General features: G+C 43.9%; 1 protein-coding gene and 1 long non-coding RNA gene across 9 annotated transcripts in view; one reads left to right on the forward strand and one right to left on the reverse strand.

The window, feature by feature from the left end:
• Nucleotides 1-13,308: 13,308 nt before the first annotated feature.
• TSPYL5 (TSPY like 5) lies at nucleotides 13,309-17,630 on the reverse strand. 5 transcript variants are annotated; one of them, XM_042924207.1, is made up of 3 exons: nucleotides 15,369-17,630; nucleotides 14,096-14,151; nucleotides 13,309-13,998 (listed from the first exon to the last, which is right to left on the reverse strand). In XM_042924207.1, the coding sequence occupies exon 1, from the start codon at nucleotides 17,554-17,556 to the stop codon at nucleotides 16,309-16,311; it is 1,248 nt and encodes a 415-aa protein (XP_042780141.1). In that variant the 5' UTR covers nucleotides 17,557-17,630; the 3' UTR covers nucleotides 13,309-13,998; nucleotides 14,096-14,151; nucleotides 15,369-16,308. The 5 variants fall into 5 exon arrangements, with proteins under 5 accessions (XP_042780141.1, XP_042780143.1, XP_042780139.1 ...); XM_042924209.1 differs by lacking the exon at nucleotides 14,096-14,151; XM_042924205.1 differs by having other exon boundaries at nucleotides 13,309-14,151.
• A 129-nt stretch (nucleotides 17,631-17,759) lies between these two features.
• The window catches only part of LOC122210926, a 36,272-nt gene continuing 26,186 nt past the window's right edge, over nucleotides 17,760-27,845 (forward strand). For all 4 annotated transcript variants that reach the window (XR_006198391.1, XR_006198390.1, XR_006198392.1 and 1 more), the window contains exon 1: nucleotides 17,760-18,075. This is a non-coding gene — a long non-coding RNA (uncharacterized LOC122210926). The remainder of the gene's footprint in view (nucleotides 18,076-27,845) is intronic.

Below are 27,845 nucleotides of genomic sequence, written 5' to 3' on the forward strand. Positions count from 1 at the left end.
CAAAGCTTGCCTGCTTCCTGCTTCTCACTCTGGCCCAAGGCTGAGCATCTCCTCCACTCTCCTCCTGATTGCTAAAGGAGGAAGTGTCTCCCTCACTTGGCTCCCGGGCCTAACTCCGCCAACTCCTGGGCAAAATAATCTAGACATTCACCTACCACCACCTAATTAGCCTCTACCCCTTCTATGTCCTGCCTCCTTTTCTCTTAGTTTCACATTTTGAGCAATTCATCTAAAAATTGGGTGTCTGTGCCTAACACAGTCTGTTAGGCATCTGACTTCAGCTCAGGTCATGATCTTGTGGTTCCTGAGTTTGAACCCCATATCTGGCTCTCCGCTATGAGTGCAGAGTCTGATTTGGATCCTCTGTTCCCCCACAACCACCCCTCCCCTGCTCGAATGCGCACGCGTGTTCTCTCTCTCAAAAATAAGTAAACATTAAAAAATAAATAAAATAAAATTCTCTTCATCCTCTCACCACAGCCCGGCCCAAAGGGAAGTACGCGGAATCCATTAGTGCCACTGAGTAGAGCTCATCTCTTTCTCTGACTGACGTTCTCGTAGTAAGTTTGTGCACAACATTTCTCGTGAACACTCTTTTCCATGTTGTTATAAGTTCATTCTAACTCTGTTATGCTCTTTGTCCCAGAGTAAATCCTGCCATCTGTGTGAGCCTCAGGAGCTTTGCCTGTGTGACCAGTCTTACATGCATCCCTTAACTGGCACCGTCTGGTGTTGGAAGACACCCACCCGCCTGTGTGTCCCTCTGCCACCCACATTAACAAGGGGTCACCTGTGTGGCTCATCCCCAATAGAACAGACCACTATGTAGAGAAGAGGGAGTTACAGAAATGTAAGCCCTGGAATAGGAGCCAAGAGGAGGAATTAAGGGCAGACCCCTAGCCTAGGAAGGAGGAGTAAAAACTCCCAAACCACTCTGAGGTATATGGAAAGTCAAGGGGTTCCCCGGAAATCCCATAATCCATCCCTCAATTCTCTGACATACTAGCCAGTGTCACCTGGCTTCCAACGGCCTCAGGTGAAGGTCCCCTACTTCTGCTCCCTGAAGGAGCCCTCTTTGTATGTCAGTCGTAGCTGCTGGCCTCACTTCTTTAGACTTCCAAGCCTCACATGCCCACGGTCAGCAATCACTGTCTGGATTATCCGTAGCCAAGAGACACATCAGAAAATACAGAGGAGAACTACCAAAACCCTGAGAGAATAGTAACAAGGCTTACTGCCTTGAGAGCTTAAAGCAATGTGGGTCATAAGTCACAATCAAGCTGTGACCAAATTTCTATAGTATAAAGACTATGACACTGTGAAGAAAGGCAAGGTGGGGAGTGGTTGGCACTTGATCCTCATAAATAAGGTCTTTTATTTCTGCCCTTCCCACTTCCTTATTAACAAGGATGACCTGGGAATGGACTGCCATTCAGCGGGGATCTACTGGTTTTGCCTGCCCAGCATCCATCCCCCTTTCTCTGGTTCTGGCACTACAATTTATTTGCATCTGGAAAAAAAAGTCATCTGTTCCTTATTGTCAGCCCTTGTAGTTTGGGTGGGACTGACCCCATTCCAGGCTCCAGGGCTGGGCAGTAGCCCAGTTCGTAGGAAGTGGTTCAAGTGTACATGATGACCTAAATGAACCAGAAGAGGCAATCTCAGGCCTTTTTTTTTGTTTTGTTTTGTTTTGTTTTGTTTTGTTTTGTGAGGAAAAGGAGGAGGAGGAGGAGGGGAGAACTGAAAGGGAAGAAATACCTTTTCTCTTCATTAGGGTTGCTGCTGAAAGGGTGATATTTGTGGATCTAGAGAATCAAGCAGCCAGCTTGCCACTCAGAGGGAAAAACCTGCCTGAGAATGAAGTTAGTACAGAGGAAAGAAAAGCTGAGAGGTGAAGAAAGACATTGTTTGAGTCCCTGGATCAAGCCCTACCTGAAGCCCAGACTGCCCCTGGACTTTTCAGTTGTACATGCTAAAACATTTTTAAAATTCTGTTAATTTTAATTCTGTTAATTCTGTTAACATTTTTTAAATTCTTATTTATTATGACCGCCACCTAACTCAGAACGTTTGTCTCTATTTTATAGATTAAAAAAAGAAAAGCTGGAGCTTAAAGGAGCTAAACACCCTGCCAAGTTGGCACACCCTAACTACCGACTGTCAGAGTTTGGGTATGAGCCCACATACGCCTGAATCCAAGTCTTAACTACTCTACCCTCCAACCTCCCATTGCATATCTTTCTCCCAACTCTCCAGGTCCCACACCTAACTTTGGTCAACATTTACCAGTTAACCGTTCTGAAACATTTGACATCGTCACCAAGAACCCAAAGCCAGTGACTCACTCCAGCCTTGGTTAGACCATAGCCCATACCTACTCTTCTTTCTTGATTCCACTAGAGCTCCAGTTTTGGTTTTGAAGGCCATGGCTTCAAATGTAGACCTGAAGGCAGCTATGAGGTAAGCATGTTCTGCAATCTGCATCTTGTCTTTTGTTTGTTTTGTTTTTTAGCCACGACATTTTCTGTGATTGCTCATTGGCCCAGAAGCTCCTGGAGTGCTCAGAGGCAGAGAAGTACCCATAGATGACTGTTTGGCAAAACCGTCTCTTTTTAGATTGGCGTGGATCACCATGGCTTCAGCTCAACTAGGGCAGAGGAGCATTTAAAATACCCAACTGGGTGGGGTGAGGTAGCAACACACTTATAGCCCATACTCATTAGGACAGTCCCAGAAAAGGGAGCCTGCAAAATGCCATGCTGGGCATGATCCTCCCTTCTCTCTCCCAAACCCCAACCAAGGAGAGGCTAGAAAAATCAAGGTAAGCTTCTCAAGGTAGATCATAAAACAAAAGTCCAAAAATAAAAAAGGCAGGGGGGGTGGTGTCTCCCAAATGGTGACCTTAGCAAAGTGCCTGGGCCATGAAGAAAGTTGTCCAGCTGAGGCTCTGGAGGAATGAGAACTCATATTCTGAGTTACCATTTGGGGATCTGGGGTTTCAAATGATAACAACTACTCCTAACCAATTTATTATAAAATCAACACACAATTATCAGCAAAGTATGTGTTTGTGTTTAATCTGTTCAAAGGATTACTCTAGGAACTGAGGCCAGATTGAGAAGATTGCCTTTAATCAGAGGCCAAATTAAAGTTTTGGCTGCTGTGCCATTTTGCTAAGCATTATTCAAATGCCTCTAATGTAACAGTTGAAATGAATGTTCATGCTTAATTTGAATACTGCTTAGCTCCACAGGGAACCCTCCCGCCCCACCGCAAAAGAAAAAAAAATCATAAAATGTCACCCATACGTCGTAAAGCTACCAGTACTCATACATAAGTTTATGGATGGTTCGGATCTCTTGCCGAAGCACCAAATATTTTCTCTGAGTGGTCAGCAATATTGTATTTAACACCTAAAAATAATTTCCTTGGCCCAGAATATCCTCAAATCATTGAAAATTTTATGCATTTTCTTTGGAAGGAAATAACAAAAACCAGCAGAGGATACAAAAACAATTCCCTCTGGTTGAAAAGAGTTGAAATGCTTCCATCCAATCATGAGTATAACAAAGAAACTCACAAAATACTTTCAAGAAGAATCTGCTCAATTGCCCTTTGACCCAGAGACCATTCGATCATATGCTGGCTTTGTGAAATTTTTGTTTCATGCTTCCATTTAACTGTTCCCCTTATTTAACTCCTCCCCCATAAAGTACATGCAAGCCTATATCCTATAGTTCTTTCAACCCACTGTGGTGCCTAACAAATGCCTGAGATCAGAAAGGGAACAAAACAAGCAGTCTAAATCCATGAACAAATAGTGAATGTCTTCAGTTCTCCCAAGTACTCTGCTCTGCCTCTGGCAGTTAGACAGCCTGAGGAGCCGTGACTTTACTATCACGTGGCAAGGGCATATCCCACGGCCATGCTCCCTTCTTCCTTTCAGGTAACGTGGCCCAGACTTGGGGAACTAGTCCTGGTTAATGTGAGCAACTCATGGCAGTAATGTCTTGGCATACACATATATATGACTCATGTCTGGTCAATAAGATGTAAAGGAAATATTTTGTCCCCTGGTAAAAGAGAGTGTTGTGCAGGAGAAGCCCCTCTTTGCCCACTTTGTTACTTTCCTATGTTGGACACTGTCTCTGAGAATGTGATGCCTGGCACTGAAGCAGCCATCTTGGCACCAAGAGACAGATTTGAAGACCCAAAGTCCTTGCTAAGTGTATGCCATGGATGTTAAAAGGGCTAGAGAGATGGAAAGAGTTTGGAGACTTAATAACCGGACAGCCAAACCAACCATGGGACCACTTGCTTCCAAATTCCTTATTATGGCAATAATAACTGCCCTTATTCTCAGTCCCCATTAGATAGGGTTTCTGTTATAGCTGAAAGCATTCTAATTAATCCATATCACTCTCATTAAAATGTGGAGTAGCTGTGTCTCCCTTCTTCTTCTAGGAGGGAAAACTATGGTAAAATGGAAAGTTTTGGAGCCAAAGGCACTCCATCAGTCAGAATTCTGGCTGAGAAACCCTGAGCAAGTTTCTTAACTTGCAGAGTAGAGTGTCAGTATTATTAACTGGAAAACGTAGATAACAATGGAGGCTTCATAAGCTCATTATTAAGAAAACAAACCTAAACAAAAGATGGTGAAAATTTCACATGTCACAGTCTAGCATGGAGGAGGTGCTCAACAAATGTCAACTGCTTTGCTTTCTTTCCCTCCACATGCTCCCTGTGTGGAGCAGAATGTTCAGTGAGTTTGGGGGAATAGGGAAATGTCCCTATGTAATGTCAAGAAAGAATGATTTTTCACCATCTTTCTTATTTGGAGACAAGAGCAGAGATAGGGACAGCTGTCTGTGTGGGAGGCTGAAGCTCAAAGAATAGCTTCTGACCCACAGGCCTATCTAAGTTGCCTCTACACAAACAAATCCCCTCATTTAGTAGTTGTGATGGCCTTTTGTTGAGCCTGGTGCCTTCTGTGATTCAGCCTCTCTGTCACACCATCTGCTCAGGGCCTCAACAGAGGCCTACTCCTTCTGAGCTGCTTCAGGCCATGGGAGTCTGTTGCCCACAAGCTACCCACAGCTGGGAGTCTTTAAAATGTGGACTCAACTGCTCAGTGGGCAGTGATCCGAGTGGGCACACGTGCCCTGGCAGCCTCCAGGCACTGTGGGCCTGTGGACAAGCAGCATGCAGTCTACAGGTCTGTAGGCTGTATTCCAAAGCTGGCTTGTTGGCCATTCTCATTCCCTCTCTGGGCACATATCAAGATGTGCCCCCGCCCCCATACGCACATACACATGCACACACACAAACATGCACACGTATTCCCACTTCCTGGTGAGTGAGCACAGTGATAGCTATCCTCTGAAGAGCTAGAAGCCTATCTTCAGCCACACTCCCTCCTCCCTCCCTTCTGAAGGCAGGGGACGATGTTAGTCTAACTCAACAATTCAAACTGCATACCCTAGACTGAGAGGCAGGGCAGAATAGTGATTAAGACTTTCCACTCCCAGCTCCAGGAATTACAATTTATGAAACATTGAATGAGTTACCTAAACTCTCTTGGGCTCTTTTATCTCATCTGGAAAATAAGGATAATAATAGAATTGTTACAATGACGTGTTTAAATGTGCTTAGCACTGTGCCCAGCATGTGGCATGTGCTCAACAAAATGGATTCTCCAAATCTCAAAGCACGCTTAGGAAGAGAAAGCTTCTCCTGCCATGGAACAACTCCAAGATATGGCCCATTCAGTCTGCCATTTCAATAGGTCATGGCTCATAAGACTAACACTTCCACCAGAACAAAATATTTGTCAGTGTGCATGCACTTGGGATTTAAGGGATTCAACAATGAATGAAGATACTTAAGAGCCAATAGTACAGAGGAAGAAACAAACTCAAAGACAAAACCATAGTCACAAATTGTGATAAATCCTATGAAGGAGAGGGAACTGAGAATGAATACAGAGTGAGCAGTGGGCATGGGAATGCCATTTTATCAGGGAATCAGATAAGACCTCTTGCTGAGAGAATGACGTGTAAACATGTAAGAGCTCAGTGTCCCTCACATCAATGCTAGTTGCGTGAATAAATGCTCTCCCAGCCAGAGTGGCACTGACAGAAAGATGGATCCTCCGGGCAGGAGATGAAGCGCTCTCTTGATGGCACATCAAGGTCCTACAACCTCAGTTCCTGGGGAACAGTCTGTTTCACGATCACAACGTCCAGAATGTTCCTGGGTTTCAAAGGTCTTGTCTTGTACCTTTCTCCCCCTAAGTGTTCTGAATTTTCTTATAAAGTGTCTGGTCCCACAGCACCAGGCAGAGCAGCAGTGGGCTTCGATGACCACTTTTTCCCAACAATCCTGGAATTCAGGCTATTTCCTATTGAGGCTTAAGCTAACCTTCTGCTAGATACCTCACTGGGCTCCATTCTGCAGGCTTAACTTGTCTAGCTTGGTGATTTTTGGTGATACCACTCTTTTAGAGATTTTTCTAAATCTTGTTCTAAGCCAATTTTTTGAAGTCCTTTAAATTCAAGGGACCTCTTAGGAGAGAGCTCACACTATGTATACGTATCCATATATAAAGAGAGAAAAAAGTCATTGGGAGAATCATATCAGCTTTTTCTTGTTTTTGATTATATATTCGCGTGGAGTATTACTACAGCACACCATGCAGGGTACATTTCCAACATTATTCTTTTGCTTTCCAGGTCACTTCCGTTTCCCTACTTGATTTCCAATATGCTGCAAGAGTGATTTGGTACTACTAAGTTTTTTGCCTGAGGTTGTACCAATGATAGCTTCCTTCCCCCATTATCCTTTAACCCATTTGTATTCACTTCATGCTTCTCCTTCACTTGAAACTATTCCCAACCTCTGTTTCTGGGCACTTCTAGCCTCTCTGTAGTTTGTCACTGATGCCTTAAGGAATCTTTAGGGATCATTCATTTGTTCAGTTGCTTAATGAGAACCTACTATGTGTAAGCCCCTGAGCTATGAGAATAAAAAAATGATTAAGACATATTGTTTGTTATTATTATTCTGTGGCCTCAAGAATCTCACGGTCTCTGGTAAACAGACAAGAACATGTCACTATGTTAGTTAGGTTCTATAAATTGAAGTGTGGACAAAATATTGTGGAAATAAAGAGAAGGGAGGGAAAAATTCAGATCAAAAAGTATGGCCCCCGTACAACAGTATCTGGGCCATATTTGAGAAGGGCTGCAAGGGCTTTCTTCCTATGCTAACAGCTCATGCAAATGTTCAGGGTGTGAAAGAGCACAGTGGGCATCCAGAGAACCAGTGGGCATCCAGAGAAGTGAGTCACACTGGCTGCAGCACAGCACATGGGGGCAATGGGAGAAAATCAGGGTCAAGGAGGAGTCTGGTAAGAAGTTAGGAGTGGGGCACCTGGGTGGCTCAGTTGGTTAAGTGTCTGACTTCAGCTCAGGTCATGATCTCACAGTTCGTGAGTTCAAGCCCCACATAAGGCTCTATGCGGACAGCTTGGCGCCTGGAGCCTGCTTTGGATTCGGTGTCTCCTCTCTCTCTGCCCCTCCCCTGCTTGCACTCTGTCTCTGTCTCTCTCTCTCTCAATTAGAAAAAAAAAATTTTTTTTAAGTTAGGAGCAAAATGAAATGAAGATCAACTGAGTAGCCAAAAGAAAAATGGCTGCAATTGATCATAAAACATGAAATAAATAAAAACCCACAAGTCCACAGTGATAGTAAAGAGAAAAGAATAACACACCCTTATTTGAGGCCATTAGAAGCAATTATTTACACTTACTTCTGATTCCAAAAATAGGTAATGCGAGGAACAAATTAGACATTTATACTGCCTTTCACAAGGAAGTATAGTTCACCACTAGATGATAAGGGCTGGGTGTTCCTTAGGAAAATACCAGATAGCATATGTAAAGGAAATGCCAAGTTCAGAAAGCCACTGTTTTGTATCCCACAGTGAAATAACGGATTTGGCCAAATGTCATCAATGGCTGATAAAACCTTGGGATGAAACAATATCCTCACAGTAATCTCAGAAATTACCTACTAATTGTGATCACCATCTTAACTGATAGATCAAACCAACAGCACAACAGTGGGACACCTGTCACTGTGCCTTTGGAAGTGATGTATTATGAGGTACACCACTTTGTCTACGTAGTATTCTTGCCAAAGGCATTTCATCTGCATCCCTCACTTTACAAGAAATACAGGAGACAGAGGGAAAAGTTAAATTACACCAGGAAGAAGCCATCAGACAAATCCAGAATTTGGGACATCCTAGAAGACAACTGGCCTAACATCTTCAGACAGTCAATATCATGGGGGGGGGAGGGGCGGGGAAGTGAGGCAATTATTTTTGTTTTAAAAAGACTGAAGAGATAGCTAGATGAATGAGCATTATTTAATCTTGATTTTAAAACTAATACTGTAAAATAATCTTGGGAACAATGGAGAAGTCCAAATATGGACTAAAATGGACTCAATACTAGATGGTATTTGGGAACTGTATTCTGTAGCCTGATAATGGTCTTATGTTTATGCAGCAGAAAATCCTTTTTTTTTTTTAATGTTTATTCACTTTTGTGAAAGAAACAGAGCACAAGTGGGGAGGGGTAGAGAGAGAAGGAGACGCAGAAGACAAAACAGGCTCCAGGCTCTGAGCTGTCAGTACAGAGCCCGACACGGGGCTTGAACTCATGAGCTGTGAGATCATGACCTGAGCTGATGTTGGACGCTTAAACCGACTGAGCCACCCAAGCACCCCAGAAAATCCTTTTTTATGCGATGCAAGCTGAGTATTTAGGATTCAGTGGTCAAGCAACTTTTGTCCAAACTGTTCAGCAAAACATATAGAGACAAAATAAATATGGCACAAAGTTAAAAATCATATATGGGTAACCATTGTGCTTTGTCAACTTTTATGTATATTAAAACTTTTCATAATAAAAGTGTTTGAAGTAAAATATATGTAGGGTCAGGGGCACCCAGATGGCTCAGTCAGTTGACTGACCAACTCTAATTTTCGACTCAGGTCATGATCCCAGGATCATGGGATTGAGCCCCGCATCAATCCATGCTTAGCATGGAGCCTGCATAAGATTGTCTCCCTCTGCCCCTCTTCCCCACTTGTGCTCTCCCTTTCTAAAATAAAAAAATAAAAAAAAAATTTAATGTAGTCATATAACAAAGGGCCTGGTACGAGCTTCTTAGGATTGGACCTTACTCCTGAAAGTTCTGATTGGTGATTGACTTGTTCAAAAGTTTCATTTTAGAAATATTACTGATTTATCACAGCCACCCAAGTAGCATTTACTGAACATATACATCAAATGTTGAGTGAGCCCTGAGTGAGGTGTTGTGGGAGAGAGGAAAACCGAAAAGGCGCTGCCTGGCTGGAAGAGCACTAGCCATGTAACAGAGGAGATGAAACACAGAACACCAAGCACTGGTAGAGCTTTCTTGGCAAAAGAGGTGCCCAGGAGAGCTGAGAGGCGGGAAGTGCAGACGCACAGTGCTTCTGCCTAGTATGTGGTGTCCGTGTCAGCAGCACAGCCACATCACTCCAGAAAGGATGAGCCCACAGGCGACTAAAATCTCCTGTCCATTCTCACCTCTTGAGCTCTCCTTATTCTTTGATGGCAGACCCCTACACCCACGAGAGATGCTGAGAAGTGCTGCTTCCCTAAAATAGAGTGTGGGAGTGTGACCCATTTCTGGCCCAAGGAACCTGACTCAGTTCTCCTGAGATCCAGAAGGGACTGCTGGCAAAGATTTCCTTCCTTGATAAAGACAGAGACATATGAGAAGACATCCTTTCCCTCCTTCCTGCCTGCCCTTACGTGCAGCTGGGGCACCATGAGAAAAAAAAAGCCAAGAGAAGAGGAAGCAGTGGTGTGGACCAGAGTCCTACTATCATGGAGCCATGGAAGCAAGCCTGCAACTTCCTATCACCAGACTCCGTGTTATAGAAGAGTTACCTCCTTTTCCCCGAATCATTCAGATTCAGGTATTAAAACTTTGAGCCGATCCTGACCTTAGAACAAAGCAGTTAAAAGAAGCCTCAGCCACCGTTCTGAGCCACCCAACCCTAGCTAGTCCAGCTCCTAACTGAGCTCCGACAGCAGGCTGTAGTTTGGGATCACCAAGAAGGTTCCCACTCATGCCAACTCTGATTGGTTGTGACTGACTAATGTGCCATGCTGAGGGGTCTGATGCACTCCGTGAAGGCATCAATCCAGGTTCTGTGGAAAGAAGTGCCTAGATTCACAGTACCAGATATCTGCTTGAGCCTCGTGTTTACCATCACAAGTATGGATGGAGTTTGGAACCGGCAGACCTGAGTTGAGTTCTGGATCTACCGCGTACCACTTGTGTAGTTTGGGTCAAGTCATTCAACCTCTTTGAGCCATCTCAGGGGACAGTTGTTATAACTGAGATAATGTAAGTGAATGTGGTTTGGGAAGCATGAAATGTCACGTGGATGGTGGCTATTTTGTCTTATATTTGTCAAACCTCAGCTGAGAACCAGGTTGACAGGAGGCAGGGAGAGGAGGAAGGAACTCAAGATTTGAGCCTTGGAGAGTAGGTAACCAGAGAATGCTGATTTGGGGTACCGAAGCACAAAGTCAGAGTTCCAGATAAAAACGAACCAACACAAGTGAGTTATGATCTGGAATGGTGAAATACAGTTGAAGAAGATGCCAAAAGCGGAAGTGAAGATGCTAAGGACAAAGACAGATAAAAACCATAGGCTGAATAGCCTGGGTTCTCTTGTTTTGTTTTGTTCTGTTTGTTTGCTGCCCCAACAGCTGAGGGATATGTAACATCAGTAACAGTGGCTCACCAAGGCCTAGGATCTCAAGGGCTGAGAAGGCATAAGGGCTTTCCAAAATCTTGAAAGGGGCAACTGAGGGCAAAGTCTCCTCCCTCTGGGAGGCCACCCCAGAGCAGTATGCCTCTCTGCCTTGTTGCAAACCAGTGGAGCAGACCAGAGGCAGAAAGCCCCAAGTGTAAGGAGAGACAGAAGCTGATAAAACTTCCAGTAAGCTATGCGTAGCAAGTCTGTTTTGTTCTCCTCCCTCACCCATGGCATAGTCAAACCCAGCACACTTCCAAAAAAGCCCAGCCAGTAATGAGTTTAGAAATCAAAAGTCCTTTTATAATAAAATTCGCAGTTGAAAAAAGGGCCAGGGACTCCCCGCCTAATGAGAATTACTCCAAGAAGCCCTCACTTTTCAGGTTATTAAAAGCCTAATTGCTCTGTGAACTCTGATCTAGGAGGTCAGAGGGTGAAAAAGAGACTTTCTTTTAGTTCCCATATTGATCTAAAACATTCAGAAGCCCTATGCAGGAAAAGGAAAAAAAGAAATAGACTGACAGATAATCCCAGGCAAAATCTGAGAAGAGGTTGAAACCTAGGAGGGGGGCAGAATTCAAAGTTCTATTTGTTCACAGCTATATTTCTAATGTCTACACCAAGACTGGCACATTCAATAAATGAATGAGCCCATGGGAAGGTAGTGAATCCCAGATCAGATGGAACCCAAGTGGAGGGCTGTGAAAGGGAGGCCTGGTAAGTGGAGGCTTCACACCCATGAAAAAGCAAGTGTGTGAGCTGAACTGGGCAGAAAGCCTCCCCAAATTCCTAACTCCAGAGGAGTCGGCATGAATCCCAAGAAGAGGCTTGAGCCTGAAAAAGAGGCTGCTCTCCATACCGATTTGCATTCCCCGTATCACTAGTAGTGAGGCTTTAGGGGTTTAAAAAAATTTTTTTTAGTTGATAGCATTCAAAATTGGGAGATTCTACATAAAAATCCTGATTCTTCCCACTCCCCTTTGAAGATGTAGCAACACGAGGCCCGCAATGCCCCCAGGGAAACAATCTAGGCCTGCAGAACAGCCACACACAACTTCCACAACCGTCCACTACTCCCAGGCTCACACAGAGGGAAGACAGTGTGAAGACAGAAGACGACCATCTACGACCAAGGAGAGAGGTCTGCCGAGATTAACCCTACCAACACCTCAATCTGAGACTTCTAGCCTCCAAAACTGAGGAAGTAAATTTCTGGTGTTTAAGCCACCAGTCCATGATACTGTTATGGAAGCCCCAACAAACTAATACATCCTTATAAACAAATTTCATCTACTTTACTAATTTAATTATCAGACTAGCCCAGAGGCATTTTTCTATAAACTGTTTTAAATTCATTCATTCATTCAATATCTTAATACCTACTATGCTCTGAACACTGCACACTTACTGATTCAAGCCCTTTCTCATGTAAACTAATTTTATTATCTTGTCATTTAACAACCCACTTCCAATTTTTTCCAACTATTTTCTGCTGGGCAGCTATGTGGCATTCTGTTGTCTGCTGATGCTTCTCTTGATTACTAGAATTAACCTTTTTATAGATGTGTTAGAACAGCATCAGTAACCCTAGTTCTCAACTCTAGATAGACAAAAGAATCACCTAAGATGTTTCTAAAATACCTGTATCTGGACCAACCCCTTCCCACATTCTGATTTACCTGGCATTTGTACAAAGCTCTGGCAGCATATTTAAGTGTCCCAGATAATTCTAGTGTGCAGCCAAGGCTGAACACTGTTACTCCCGTTTGAATGGGACTTGAACATCACCTCCTTAGGCACTCAAAGTAGTTCACAAACCACCAGCACTGAAATCACCTGGAATTTTGTTAGAAATGCAGCATCTCCAGGGTGCCTGGGTGGCTCAGTCAGTAAAGCGTCCGACTTCGGCTCAGGTCATGATCTCACAGCTTGTGAGTTCGAGCCCTGCATCAGGCTCTGTGCTGACAGCTCAGAACTTGGAGCCTGCTTCCGATTCTGTGTACCTCTCTCACTCTGCCCCTCCCCTGCTCGTGCTCTGTCTCTCTCTAAGAACAAAACACTAAAAAAAATTAAATAAAAAAAAAGAAATGCAGTATCTCTGTTTCCACCCTGAACTACTGAATCAGAATTCATATTTTAATAGTTTCCTCACACAATTCAGATGTACTCTAAAATTTGAGAAGCACTGGATTTACACTACAATCACCTGGAAAACTTGTTAAGAACAAGAACTCCCTGGCTTCCTCCCAGAACCACAGAATGTCATTATCTGCTAAGGGCTTGGGAATCTGAATTTTGTGTATTGTGATATAGCTAGTCACACAAGGGCCTGAGACCTAGGAATCACTCGAGGCCAATGTACACATCCCCTCAACTACCCAGCTTCAGCTTAACCTTCCAATTCTTTTTTAAAAATAAAAAATATAACAGAGATACAGATTTTTATTTTTCCATAATGCATGCAGGCTTACAACTATTTATACTTAGGAACAAAGGAATAATTGCATTATTACCAGGATGTCAAATTAGCAAGTAAGACAACCAGTTACTGATTACTTTTGGGAGATTATTTTTACAGAACACAGCAACAATTACCAAATTATACTTTCAAGACCACAGTTATATCACGAGACCAGGACAAGCTGATGGTATTTCTAACAGTCACACAAGTCTCCATCTTTTACAGGCAAAAAAGACTGATATTCTGGTGAAGGGTCTCAAGTAAGCACCTTATATCAGTCTTTGAAAGATTTACAACACAACAGTCTCTCTCCTGTTGTGATGCAGGGGAAAGAGAGCACATTTTCATCTCTTTTTGAGTACTCCCTGTTAATCTTGAAGACTTTCACTTCTAAGGCCCATTTCTAGAACTTCATCAGTTAACATTCAAAGCAAAAAGCAGACCTGATGTGATCATGATAGTGCACCCCACCACTATCACCACCAAAAGAGAGTCCTGATCTCCCAAAGTAGTCAAGTTTAAATTGGCACAGTGTTGGACTTTCCATCAACAATATAGGTGGGGAGAGGAAGATACCAGGTTGATCATAATTGATGTAGCTAGGTGATGGGTACTCAGGGTCCAGGGACCATCCTCTCCACTTCTGTGCATGTCTGAAAATGTCCACAATAAAGAGAAAAACATTAAAAAAAAAAAAAAAAAAAAGCAGACCTACTCTGCTACATATTCCCATTAGTGGTAAGATTTTACTTATGGCAAAAATAAGCAGCATATAGCATCAATCTTCCACATACGCAAGGCCACACCTAGAAAAGAGAAAGCATCCAAAGTAACATTATTCTGTTTTGGGTTTGTTTCTGTGATTTATAAAATCCACTATTGATGAGTTAATGACTGAACAAAACTTGGGGCAAACCTACATCTAGGCATTGTGATTGTCCCATGATCCCTTTAACTCTCCTCTCCTCACTCTGGAAAAGGTCCTTCCCTGTCCCCCCCATCACTGAGAAATAGGCATACTCTCCCTGAGGTTTCTTCACCCGTTTCTATCTGCCTCTCCAGGCCCATCTCCACATCAGGTTCATTCCTACTCTGTTTTTGCTACCACTGCCTTGCCTGGCACATCCTGTATACAGTTTTGAGTCAAGGCCACCCCAGCCCCTGGGGAACTCAGAACAAGGTCTCCCACAAGGAATGGGAGTTACAGTCTTAATGCGTCACCCTTAGGGATGTGAAGGAGAAAAAGGGCCTAGCTCAGCTTTTACACCCACTGGGAATGAGCCTTGGTGATCCAGAACAGATTCCGCCCACCCTGACCCCATGCCCCAAGACGAAAGCCTACTCCTAAGGGTATCTGAAGGTAGAAGTAAAGACAGCAAAGGACTGTTGAGGGTAGAAAGCTGGGGAACGAGGGCCAGATGGCCAGAGGCTACCACAGAGGAAGAAACAATATGAGACAACTGGGTTTTATGGGGCACACACAAAAAAGTTGGAACAGGAGTAAACACTAAGTCCACAACACTGCTGCCTTGGGACTTATAATTCTAGCATGTTAGCCATGAAAAGAATTTTCAACTTCAGAATTATAGAGTGCATCCAGGAGTCGGGACCAAGGTCCGACTACAGACCTTGGCCTTCTGGTTTCCTCTGCCCTCTGTCAGCCCAATGTGTGAGTGTGCACAGCAAGTCCTAGCTCTCTCACTAGCTGTATGCAGACAACCTTGGCTTTTCAGTTGTTTTCACTTTCTGAGCTGTAGTAATATTGAAACAAAAAAGGAAGGAAGGAAGGGAGTAGAGGAGTAAGAAAGGAGGACAGGAAAGGAAGGGAGGGAAGAAGGAAGAGAAGTGAAGGAAGGGCAAGTAAGGAGGTATTGAGGTGTGAGATAAAGTAGACACAGGCCCATAGATCAAAAATCCCTCTTCCCCACAACCCCACTATAGCACTCTGGTCATATGCTAGCAAGGGATGAGAAGAGTTGACAAAGGTACCTAGATTGTATGTGGGTCCAGTCCTCACTCTCACCTGGAGCCGCAGCACGATGACAGTGAGCACATGTCACATACCCGCCCATCAGTCTGGCAAGCAGTAGGGTTCCTAGAAGGCTGGGGAAGGTAGGTGTGTGTCTCATGCACTGGCAGGGGGCCTTGGTCCACAGGCAGTTCTTGAGGTCCTCATTGACTGGGAAGCCAAGTGGGGCCAATAGCAACCTAGACAAATCTCAGTGGCCTGACAGTGATGGGGTACGGTGTTGACCTTGACGAAGGTTCATCATAAGGACCCAGAGGCAGGAAGAGACGCATAATGGTATAGAACACATGGCATTATGCTTCTCACCCTTAACCTCATCCATGCCCAGCAGTCAAGTGCTATTCCACATATCCAGCAGGGCAGCATAGGCCCCTAGCCAAAGCCAGAGACCCAGTAGGTGGTAGAACCTTGGCTGGTGGCCCCAGGGCCTTGGAACAATCAGTTTTGGCTGATGGCCAATACCATGTGTGCTAGCTTCATTCTGCAGTGGCAACAGAAGACTTTGCCACAGATGGCACGCATGGCCAGCATGAACACAAAGCTCAGCAAGTCACTGGCCCTGGAGCAGCAGAGCTCGAGGATGCACTGGTCCTTGTGGAGGATGACTCATGAGTGTCCATGTTAAAGACAGCTGGGAAAGGCCAGAGCCAAGAACACGGTCCAGGCAATGTAGACAAAGGCAGCACACACTTGAAGCATGTGTGCTTAACGTATAAACAGTAGGGGTGAGATCATTTAACATGTAACACTAATGTGAAAAAAGCAAGGCCACGAGGGGGCCAAAGAACATGATCATAAATACCATATTCTTGTAACTGAAGTCCAAAGGGAATACAGTGCACAGAGGCCAACATGAAGAGAAGGCAGACGGCCAAACACACGTGGTTAGCTAGGCACAGGTCCAACAGGAGGTAGTAGGGAGACTAGTGCAGGATCAGTTGGACTTGTTTGCCCCAGGCTCAGGGGTCTCCACTGGCTGCCTTGCTGGACCTTGCCTGCCCTCCTTTCCTTTCTCTGCACGGGCCCCTTCACTCATAAGGTAGTACTGCAGGGGATTGGGCCACAGTTCCTCGTTGATGATCTCCACAATCTTGTCAGACTCAATGGAGCTGTGGTTTGAAAACCACCCAAAGAAGCTACGGCTGTTGTCTGCGTTGCCCTGGCTTAACGACTGGAGATCATGGCCCGGGAGCCACTGGATTGGAGTAGAACGAGACACCACCTGACCCGAAGGCCCACACCCGTATTCCTTGATGAGCACCTTATTTTGGAAATAGGGGTTGCGCCCGAAGTAGAACTTGATTTTGTAGCCCAATCTCGCGAGGCCAAGCTCTTCCACCTCCAGGCTGTTCAAGTAGCTGAGAACCTCTTTATCTTGGTTGTTCAGAAAGGATGAGAGCTGGGGGTGGTTCTGAAAAGCCTGCCCCCAGAAACCTGGGATACTCTGGATGAGGAGGTTCCTGCGCTCTAAGTGATGCAGTCGCAACTGCCCGAACTTGCGCGAGAGCCGAAGGTAGGCCCTGTCCGCCTGGGCGTTCATGGTCTCCAGCTTCAGCTGGACGGTCTCCAGCGTATCCATGCTGCCATCTGTCGCCAGGGGCCCCGACCCTGCATCCTTCTCCACCTTCGTTTCTTCTCCCACAGGGGCGGAGACGCTCTCCCCAGTGGCCCCTTTCTTCAGCTTCCCACCAGCTAGGGCCTGAGGTACTCTCCCCGCTGCGCTACAGGTTTCTGAGGCCTTCTTCCCAGCAGCACCACGCCGATTTCCAACGCGGGGGCCATTTTTTGGCCTTCCCACGGTTCCCACGGTTCCCACGAAGACCGTGTCTGTCGCTAGGCGCTCCGAGAGGGATGTGGCCTTCCCCAGGCCGGGCCTGGTCGCAGCCTGCCCGCGACCCCCCGCAGCTCGGGCCCGGAGCGCGAGGCCACAATCCAGGGGGAGCCGGCAGGCAGCCTCCTCCCCGGGCCGACGGGGCGGCGCGGGCGCAGCGGTTTCCAGGCCACCCCAACCCGCGCCAGCCTGCACCTGTGCCGCCTGGGTTTCCTCCCCGAGCCTCTGGCACTGTGTTGGGTCCGGGTCGCGGGGGGCGTCGTCAGGAGCAGCGCGAACTCGGGCTTTGCCTCGGCCTTTGCCCCGGTTTTTGGCGCGGGAGGACTTTCTACCCCTACTTCGGCCGCTCATGGTGGTAGCGGAAGCAGCTTCAAAGCCACGCTCCGACCCCGCGGCCCCTGGCGCCAGCTCGCGGTCGCAACTGAGCGGGCCTCTCCATGGCAACCGCCGACGTCACGGCTGTACGACTGTACCCTCGCGCGAGGACGGGCTGCGCGCGGTGATTGGCTCCGCCGCCGCAGCTGCGCACGAGCCGACCCTCACGGACGCCCCCCTCCTCCATCGCCCCCTTCCTCGCTTTGTCTGTTAATGGATGCGTGTGCCGTCCTTCACTTTCTTCCCGTTGGTGTCAGTTGTACCCGCTGGGTCTCATAGAGCATGTCTAATTCCTCTCATACAAGACAGCATGGCGACAACTATTACCACGTGTGTCCCCCCATCATCTACTTTCTAAACTAAACATCTTCAGTGCCTCCTATTACCTCGTGTGACATTTGCCAAGATGAAACTGCTATTGGTCCCTGTGTTTTTCTCTTTGAAAGCCTTTGCTGAGGGATTTGCCATGGTGCCTTAACTCCAGAGAATGTAAAGGTAGGTACCGTAGTGCCAGGCCACAAAGCGATTTGATAGGTGGGATGTTACTAATAATTATAAAAATAATTACTAGTATTTTATGAGCATCATTATGAACCAGGTTACGCACTGCATGCTTTATGTGCATTATCTCAACAAATGAGGGAAGCGTTGTTGTCATTCCCATTTTCCAGATGAGAAAACTGTGGCTCTGGGACACCAAGGGATATTCCTGATATTACACAGTAAGGGGTAGAAGCACAATTCAAACCCAAGCCCATCTGACTCCTACCCTGTGCTTTATATTTGCAAGCGGCCAGTCCTTCCAGGGCTGCTCCGCCTGCAAATTACTGCACTGGCTCTTAAGAAGGCCAGCCTTGCTTGTAAAATAGGCATTGGCAGGGTATTCTCTCTTCTGCTTGGTGGCCTACCCCAAATCCTCTAGCTGCCTCAGGCCTCGTTTACACAGCTGGCCTTTCACTGAAGGTATAGGACCTGTACAGAACTTCTGCAACTGGAGTGAGACAGGAATGTGGTCAGAGAATTTAATTATTCAGGGAGTGCAGCAGCATTTCCCAAGTTGAAGTTAAGAATCAGAGCCTCCATAGTAGCAGTGAGGAGGCCCTAGAAACTTCTTAGACACTGCATGGAAAAAGCCGGACAACTTAGCTCTTGTTCCTGGAGCAAGTTCTAGACCCTGTTGTTACTAGCCAAGTGATAGGACCTTGAAATAGTGTAGCACGTGCCGAGACCATGACCAAAAAGACAACGAACAAAAACCTTCTGAGGTTATCTTTTCAGGCTCACGGGGAACAAGAAGTCCCTTGCACCCAGCTAATGGAGAAGTAAGTTCCAAAGCCCCTGGGAACTCAACCCCTCCCTCCTCTTATTTGTCAATGTGTCCTTGTAGGCTGGCAGCCTGGCATCACCTGGAAACTTGTTAAAAATGGAGAATTTCAGGCCTTGCCCCAGAATGATGAAATCAGAATTTGAATTTTAACAGGATCTCAGTTTATTTGTATCCACATTAAAGTTGAAGTATAGGAGACAGGGGAGAAGAGAAATTCTTTTGATACAAGCAGGCCTTACTTTAAGCCAGCCCAGTGCAAGTGACCGCTGACTTTCTCAAAGGCTCTGCAATCCTGCAAGGCTGTATGTGATCTAGCAAGTTCCCTCCTGCCACTACCCAGCTTACCTCTCTGACCTCATCTTCTTGTCCCCCCCCCCCCCCCAACTCCTTTCCAACTGTACTGGCCTCCTTGCTATTCTTCAGACTCACTAGGTCAGCTCCTGCTGCAACTTTGCACTGGCTCTTCTGCCTTATATACTCTTCCCTCACTTTAAGTGGTCATCTTGGCTGGCTCCCTTCACACTTTGCTTAAGTGTAATCTTCTCCGTAACCATCCTGTTTAAAATTGCCACGCATCCCCATCCCTCATACCCTGCACTGTTTTTTCTTTATTCCTTGGGATTTATTGCCTTCCAACGCACTACACGGTTATTTCTTCGGTATATTGTTTAACTGTCTCTCCTCTCCAGAATGTTTTAACTCCATGGGGTCAGGTGTCTTTCTTTTGTTCACGTGGGCCTACAACAGTGTCTGATACTAATGAAAAGCAATAATTGTTGAGTGAAAGAACCAACCAAAGTAGAGTTTTTAAAAAATGGGTTTCTAAATTGATCTGAAATTCAGAATACCCCTGTTTTCCCCACAGAAGCAGTTTTATAGATAAAGGTTATATACTCCTATCAACATAATGAAAATGTATTAAACTCATAACTTAGACACAAAATTATCTTTTGAAATGAGCACCATTCAGGGACAGTGTGTAGGTGAAAATCCAGAGTGATTAATTTAAAAATTGAGTTAAGGGATGATGTGCCTGGCTGGCTCAGTTGGTAGAACATGTGACTCTTGATCTCAGGGTCGTGAGTACAAGCCCCACATCAGGCTTGGAGCCTACTTAAAATTTTTAAAATAAATAAATAAAGGCATTCCTCTTTATTAAAAAAAATAATAAGGGCAATTAATATTTGATTTAAAAAGGATTAGTCCAAGGATTACCTTAAATTCTTGTTGAAGGCTCTTTCATAACTACTTCTTCCCAAGGCCTTCCATGAACATCCCAGACCATCGTAAGTAGTCCTGTCCTCAATCTCACAGAGAAGTTAACTGTAATATTTGTCAGGCAATTAGACATGCAGTTTTGTGCCAGTCCTTGTACAAAATTACCACTTAAAACTGGATAACCACTGTCTGAAATTGTCTGTAAATCTCAGAAAAACTTAAAAATTAGCTGAAGCAGTCACTGCCCCTCTAAAAATTGCAGAAATTGGTGGGCTGGCCCACTTCTCAGAGCACTCACAGCTCAACCAACCTCTGTTGTCAAGAGCCTTAATCCAGCCTCGGCATCTGCGTCATTTACTGCTCATCCATGGCAAAACCACTGCAAGGTTAATGTAGGCTGGGCCACTGCAAATGATGTTTATTACACAATCTGCCTCCAGCCTGTTTTCATCATGTCAAAGAGATAAGCGTCAGGTGAAGAGAAACAAATGTGAGACTACCACTTTATATAAAGATACTCCAGGTCACCCAGCCTATATGGCTTCTGTATTTAAGAGGATGGTCTATGCAGCTGAACTGAACTGCTGATTTTCTTCTCAGGCATTAATATTTAACTTTATATGAGACTATAGCTTGAGTTTTCAATTAGACTGTAAGCCATGTAAGGGTTAAGACTGTGTCTCTTTTATCTTCCAAGGCAGCTAGCATGGGCCTTGCACTTACTAGTAATGTTACTGAGTAAAGTTCACATTTATTTTGTACTTTATACAATGCCATGTTCTAATTCACTTAATCCCCACAGCCACTTCATGGGTCAGGTGTAGCTATTGCCCTCTTCTTAGAGATGAGGTTACTGCTATACAAAAAGGTCCAGTACCTTGCCCAAGGTCACACAGCAAATTAATGGTTTTAGCCCAGGCAATCAGATCCAGCACCCATGCTCTTAACCACTACTCCATGATGTAAAATTATGGTGTGAGAGATTGAAATAGCAAACTCTCTCTAGTGGGTAAAAATTCTTTTCAATGTTCAAAAATTTTATGAACGTATAAAATTATATATGCACATACATACACATTTTTACACACATGAACAATACATACATCAGTCAGGAATACTTTTTCTTTTTTTTAATTCATTTATTTTGAGAGAGACAGAAACAGTGTGAGTGGGGAGGGGCCGAGAGAGGGAGAGAGAATCCCAAGCAGGCTCCACACTACCAGTGCAGAGCCTGATTTGGGGCTTGAACCCACAGAGCCGTGAGATCATGACCTGAGCCAAACCAAGAGTCAGATGCTTAACTGACTGAGTCACCCAAGAACCCCAGGAATAATTTTTCTATGGTCTATATCCCTGGCATGGTGATACTCAACATAAGTGAGTTTCATTTGAACAATCCATGTTGGGAATAAAACATCTCCATTTGAACTATATTTGTCATGAACATTATGTGAATATTATGAAAGAAATACAAGTTTACTATCATGAACTCAGAAATCTGGGAATTTTTACCTTTTCCCAATAATTAGGGGCTTAAGTCCCTATTTAAGCATTTAATTGATTCTTTTAAATGTGATATTTCATCATTTGCAAATTGTATTAAAAATTCATAAAAACATTTCTCAAAATACTGATGTAACTGGTGCTCACTTTTGTTCTCCAAAAAATTGTGCTTTGTATACTACTTTTAAGGTCTATTTTCCTCAAATCATATAAATTAACAAGCTGGGAAAAAGACATTCCAGTGATCCAACCTAGTCTCCCACCAAGAAAATAACATCCCCCCCCCCCCCCCCCCCCCCCCCAGTTTCTGCAATAGAACTTTAAGATCCCAGACTTGACATTTTTAGCCACAGGGTTTTTGTTTTTCCCCAAGGAGATAGTTTGAGCCTCTTAAATGGCAGTACGTCTTGCTTACTGTGTGGAATTTTGCCAACTAACCCTCCCAGGTTATGGAAGATCATGGAAAAGAAGGGGGTGATACAGGGAATATTTTCAAAGCCAAGGAGGAAGAGAAAAATCTGCCTCTTATGGTAAATTTCACAAACTATTTAAGCTTAATATCTTGAGAAATGTGCCTAGCTTCTTTCCAATTCCTCCCCAAAGAGCAAAATTTTATAGTAGACCACCTAAGTTATTCAGTTCATATCATATAAATGGCTGTAAAATATTTTAAAATATTCACAGATATATTCTTACTTCTTGGCATTTCCTTTTTACCCTACAACATTTTCACCATTAAAATTAGATCTTTAGGCTAACGCTTTTATCCTAAAGAGGAGAAAGTACGGAAGAACCTAGCAAGAGCTGAATTCAGCAAGTCAAATGCTTTGCTTTGAATTTCAAAATAGCCTCTTGAGAGGAGAAGATACAATAGCATTGAAAAAAAAATTTAGCTCTTCAGAGGCAAATCCTGGAGCACTAAGTGCATAGAGTTTATAACATAAAACATAAGGAGGAAAAACGTGATGATGTATAAGCCATTATCTCCACCACACAAAGAGGCAATAAGAACTTTTTCTGAGATGGGTTTGAGGAACTTAGAGAAAATTTAGAGAGTATATAGCTGGTGCAGGATCTTGAGAAAAAGATTCTCACAGTTACCCCTCCAGGGATCAAAACCCTTGGGGAGTTGGTAGAGACCATCCTGGAAAAGACAGCCATCTAAGAGTGGGGAGGACTAGCTCCCAACTTGAACACTGGAACCCTGACAAGAAATCCTCCAAGGGCTTCTTTCATCACAGGACAGCCAGGAGAGTAGAAAGGTATGTACAAGTGTACTTTAAAAATAAGTCAGTTATTTTACAAGCACACACACAAAAAAAAAAAAAGAAAGAAAGAAAGAAAGAAAGAAAGAAAGAAAGAAAGGAAGGAAGGAAGAAAGGAAGAAAGAAAAGAAAAAGTTTATTCAGGAATAGCAGAGAATTGTAATTCAGAACATGAAAGCTATAGCAAAACCATAGGCAAGTTCAGAAAACAGAGAGGAAGGCTCTTTTATAGAAGAAAGGGGAATTGGGAGGGACTGTTAGAAACAAACGCCCATTGGAGTAGACTGGGGGTTTGAAGTATGGTCACTTTTCATTGGCTGAGTTGTGTCTGTTTCTCATTGGCTGCACTGTTGCTGGGCAAGAAGAAAACCTTCCTCCTGCTGGGGTAGTAAAGCAGCTAAAGTAGTATGGGCTTGCAAAGTGTGTCTCTTCCTGTTGTGTCTGCAGTTGTCAACAAGTGGTAGGCACAAGAGCTCCCCTTCCAGCTTCCTGACTTTATTATTTGTTTGTTTATATTTCAGAAAGAGAGAGAGAGAGAGCAAGCAGGGAAAAGGGACAAAGGGAAAGAGAAAATCTTAAGCAGGCTCCACACTCAGCACAAAGCCTAACTCAGGACTTGATTCCACAACCCTGGGATCATGACCTGAGCCAAAATCAAGAGTAAAACGCTCAACTGACTGAGTCACCCAGGTGCCCCGTGACTTTATTTTAAACAAGGTTTCCTTTTACTGATTTTCACAAAGCTGCCAAAGGGATTTCTGAAATGGCCTGTCCTACCCTCCAGCCACCCTACTCTCAATCTCCCACAGCCCCAGAACAGAGTGCAAGAGCAGCCATATATTTTTCCATGTTTAGTAAAGAGAGGTGGAGGTTGGCTAAGAGCATATGGGGAATTTAAATGGGCCTTGTATTGTTGGCAAAGAAGATGCAGAGTAAAGGATTTGATGACTAGAAACCATGGGGAGCACGCTTCATCAGTGGACACAATGGGATTAGAGACAGATTTCAAAGACCAGGCAGGTCCAGCTAAGCCTCAGCAGATACCAGCAAAGACCAAAGATGATATTCACGCCAGACCTCCTCCATCAATGACAAGATGGAAAATCCTTAGCCCTGGAGAAATGAGAAAAGGAACAGGGCATCTTATGTGATTAAGTATCTGCATGAAAGAAACCAGAAGTTTTAAGTGTTAAGTTACCAAGTAACTTGAATTGCCCTGTTTAAGTTACATGAATTTTATAAGTTGCTGCAACTATGAAAATTCATATTCACTACAATAGTATTAAGTAGTCCAGGCCCAATATCTAATGGGTTTAGTCCTGCAGCACCAAAGCTGGAGAAACTTAAGAGATGGGACTTTAAAACTTCTTAGAAGATAAGTGACATTGATAGTTTTAGAAAATAATAGAAGGTATTAAAAGAAGGCCTCTTAAGACATAGTTGTGATTATAAACATCAAGAAATCCATTAAACTCCAATCACCAAATATGAAAATTTTCACTACAATTTAGGGAGAGAACCTAAAGCCAAATTAAGTGCTCTCTAAGAAAGTCTCTCATAAATTGGTTATGGGTTGAATTTAGAACTGTGGGTACACCCCCATTTATTGCAGTTATTACTTTTAATAATGTTATTCAGTAATTTATCATACACTTGAATTTTTCCTAGTTGGGTTACATATGCAAGCCTTTCTCTCCAACCAGAAAAGAAGCTCCCTGAGTTACAAACACCAAATTTTCCTTATATATAAGCTGCACAGTGCCTTCTCCTTGAATTACCCCACAGCCATTCCTGTACCAAACAACCCTCAATTTCTAAACCAAAACAAGCTGTCCTCAGTCAACACCACCACATGTTGTCTAGTTCAGAGAACACTAGGATGCAAGGTTTCTCTCTTCCTACATCTCTTTTTATGCATTCAGGAATGTTTTGTTCATATCATACCCATATATTTTTTTTAATCTCAATTGTTCCCTTTCCTATATATATACGCACAGACACACTCTTAACATCCTTACTCCTTCTTCTTTCCCAACAACACAATAATAGTACAGAAATGCTCTAGAAAAGGAAATGAGGTTGGTAGATTTTCACTTGGGAGCTAAATTGGGAGGAAAATATCCCAACAAGACTTGGATGTGAGTCTTGGCAAATCCCAGAAAAAGCCATTGACAAAGGGCAACATGAAAAACAGAAACTGGAATCACCTTCACTTTATATAATCTAAGATCCTGCATGGTTTACACTAGCTTCTGAGATTGAGGAAGGCCAGGATCTTCATGGAGGATGGCCAGAACCGGCACGGAGTTAAGGTCCCTGGGATGGAGGTGGGGGAAAGAATCCTCTCATATCACCCAGCACATCTCAGACCCCAGCCAGCTAACTATGGTGTGAGAGAAACCAATTAGAAGATCCACACACACACTTTATATCAAACAAGTCATAGATCTTCATGAAGCTAGGAATTTACATCAAAGACCTTGGGAAAATGAACAAAGCCAAAATTAAATTGAATTCTAAATTAATGGGAAAGTATTTTGTGGTTAAAATGTTCAATTACGTGTTGCAATCAACTTAGTATCCATAAGCATGGGGTTCCATTTCCTTTTACTCGAGCTAATTTAACTGCAGATACTCCTTGCTTTCTGGAATGCCCATTTTGGTTATTCATTCTGTATTTGTATAATATCTGATAACAATAGGACATTTTAAAAAGCACTTAAAAAGTTATAGTCAAGAAAAAAGAACAAAGGAAAATTAAGGGCTGGGAAATTAAAAAAAAAAAACCAGAATGAAGTACCCAAATGTGTCCCATTCCACTATGTCTGCTGTACTTACTGGAGGCTGGCCACAGATTCTGGCCTTTAACCCAGCAGTGCAAGGAGAGAAATCTGGCCTTTCACCTACCAGTGCAAGGAGATGTGGTATAACCTTTATAATGTTTGCAATGTTAAAAACACATGCACACATACACACAACAGCAACAAAACGAAAAAACATGTTCTCAGAGAAAACACATGTATTCTCAATACTGAACCCAGAAAGGAATATCAGAATTGAAAGCCCCGGTACCATCCTGATGCTGAATCCAGCACCATGGGCATCTCCTATAGCACCAGCCACAAAGGCTGGCGAGCGGGACAGAGAGCCACTTTATGAAAGCAGTTCTGTGGTGGTTCAGGTCCCAAGCTATAGTGGCTTCATCCAAGGACACAGAGTTTATAGAATTTAGAGGAGAAAGTGAACATATGTCTTGAAGTCAGCCTCTGCAAATGTGGCCATCTCCAGTTGACACTGTGTCTGGAACCTGGGCATTGTCTGCAGGAGATAATATCACATGAGGAACAGACTGGTGGATTTCATTCTGTCCCCTGCTACCAAATGGGCACAAAGCTCTCCTGAGAACCATGCCCTCCTCCCCCATTTCCTCATCGATTTCTCTGTCTCCATCACTTTCCTTTCTTTGCTTCCCCCACACTGTGTGTTTATAGAGAAACCATTCCGGTTGGTTTTAAAAACTTTTCCCCACTTCAGGTCCTCTTCCATTCACACACAAAGCTGAGTCCTTGCGGACTTACGCTGTGTTTGCCTCACAGAGTAACTCTGTACCTCAGTTTCCCAATAGTGTCAGAGGTGGTTATTCAGGCCAGGGTTCAGTTATAGGACCGGGCAGGTGGTATAAGTGAATGAAGCCAGCCCAGTGCACGTCTGTAGGGAATTGAAGATTGGGTTATGCCCTTTCTCAGGCTAGCGATTGCCACTTAACTCCAGCTAATTACAGCCGTGGAGAAATCTGCATTTTTTTAATGTGAAATTTCTTAAAAATCCTGTGAGAACCAAACAGAACAATTCTGCTTGTACACTCCACTTTTAAATCCCTGTTCTACACCCTTATTTTTTTAAAACTAAGTTTATAAGTGAAATCATGAATGAATGTCTGGAAATTATTTGAATTCTTCCAAAGAAGAGAGATTTTTGTGGCTGCCACTCAAGAGAAGCCTTTGAAAATAAAGAGCAGTAATATGATCCAAGGTAGGACTCTACCCTTTGCCATTAAGGCAAGTGAGGAATTGATGGCAACTGGGAGACAGCTGTTACTCAAGATGGGCACAAGTGAGGGGTTATATTCTTGACAAGATTTTTTTTTTTAGAACTTCAAAGATGATGATAATTATTTTTAATTGGCTTTATTTCTTCATACATAGAATCCCATTGCTACCTCCTGTTTCTTCACACATGTAATTTAGACTCCAAAAAATATTTTCATCTCCCTATAATATGAAGGCAAGACCAGCTCAGAGACACGCCATGCTGCTCACTTCTCCCAGCAGCTACGTCTACAAATCTTTACTGGCAACCAACACACTTCTGACATAAATGGTAGACTTGAGTGACTAACTATGCCCCTTTGGATTCCTTTTTTCCCTCCCCTTCTTCATACCCACACAATTGATCAGGTGGGCCATATGGCCCCTGTGATTCACACATTAAGACAATTAGGACACCAGCCAGTTAATTGCTCAAGCTGGCATTTTCATAACTAAGACAAGAAAACCTAATGCTTTGTCTCCCTCAGAAAAAGCCAACTCCATCTGCTCTTTGGTGTGGTTCAGATACCAATTCCTACAATATCTAGCTAAAAATGGGTGTAACCATATTTAGATAAAAATATTGAATGAAAGTAAGTTATGTTGCACTAAGTTTTCCACTGCAGAATCCAGGCTGAAATGTAATAGTAAAAATCTAGCATGAGGATAGTGAGTATACTGTACTTATTAAGATTTTACACTACACTCCGAGAGGGAGATGCTGGTCACTGGAGAGTAGCCAGACCACCCTTCCCTAGGACTGGATATCAGAAAGAAGAGGAGTTTCGAGTTGGGGGGGGGTGGGTGTTGCTCACAGCCCTGACCTCTAAAGTAATGGGGGGACACTTAGAAATAAAAGGTCAA

This window comes from Panthera leo, chromosome F2 (assembly GCF_018350215.1).
Source record: "Panthera leo isolate Ple1 chromosome F2, P.leo_Ple1_pat1.1, whole genome shotgun sequence".
NCBI lineage: Eukaryota > Metazoa > Chordata > Mammalia > Carnivora > Felidae > Panthera > Panthera leo.

What these genes read in the sequence shown, in the direction of transcription:
- TSPYL5 (XM_042924209.1), bottom strand. Translation starts at nt 17,556, where the DNA reads ATGAGCGGCCGAAGTAGGGGTAGAAAGTCCTCCCGCGCCAAAAACCGG.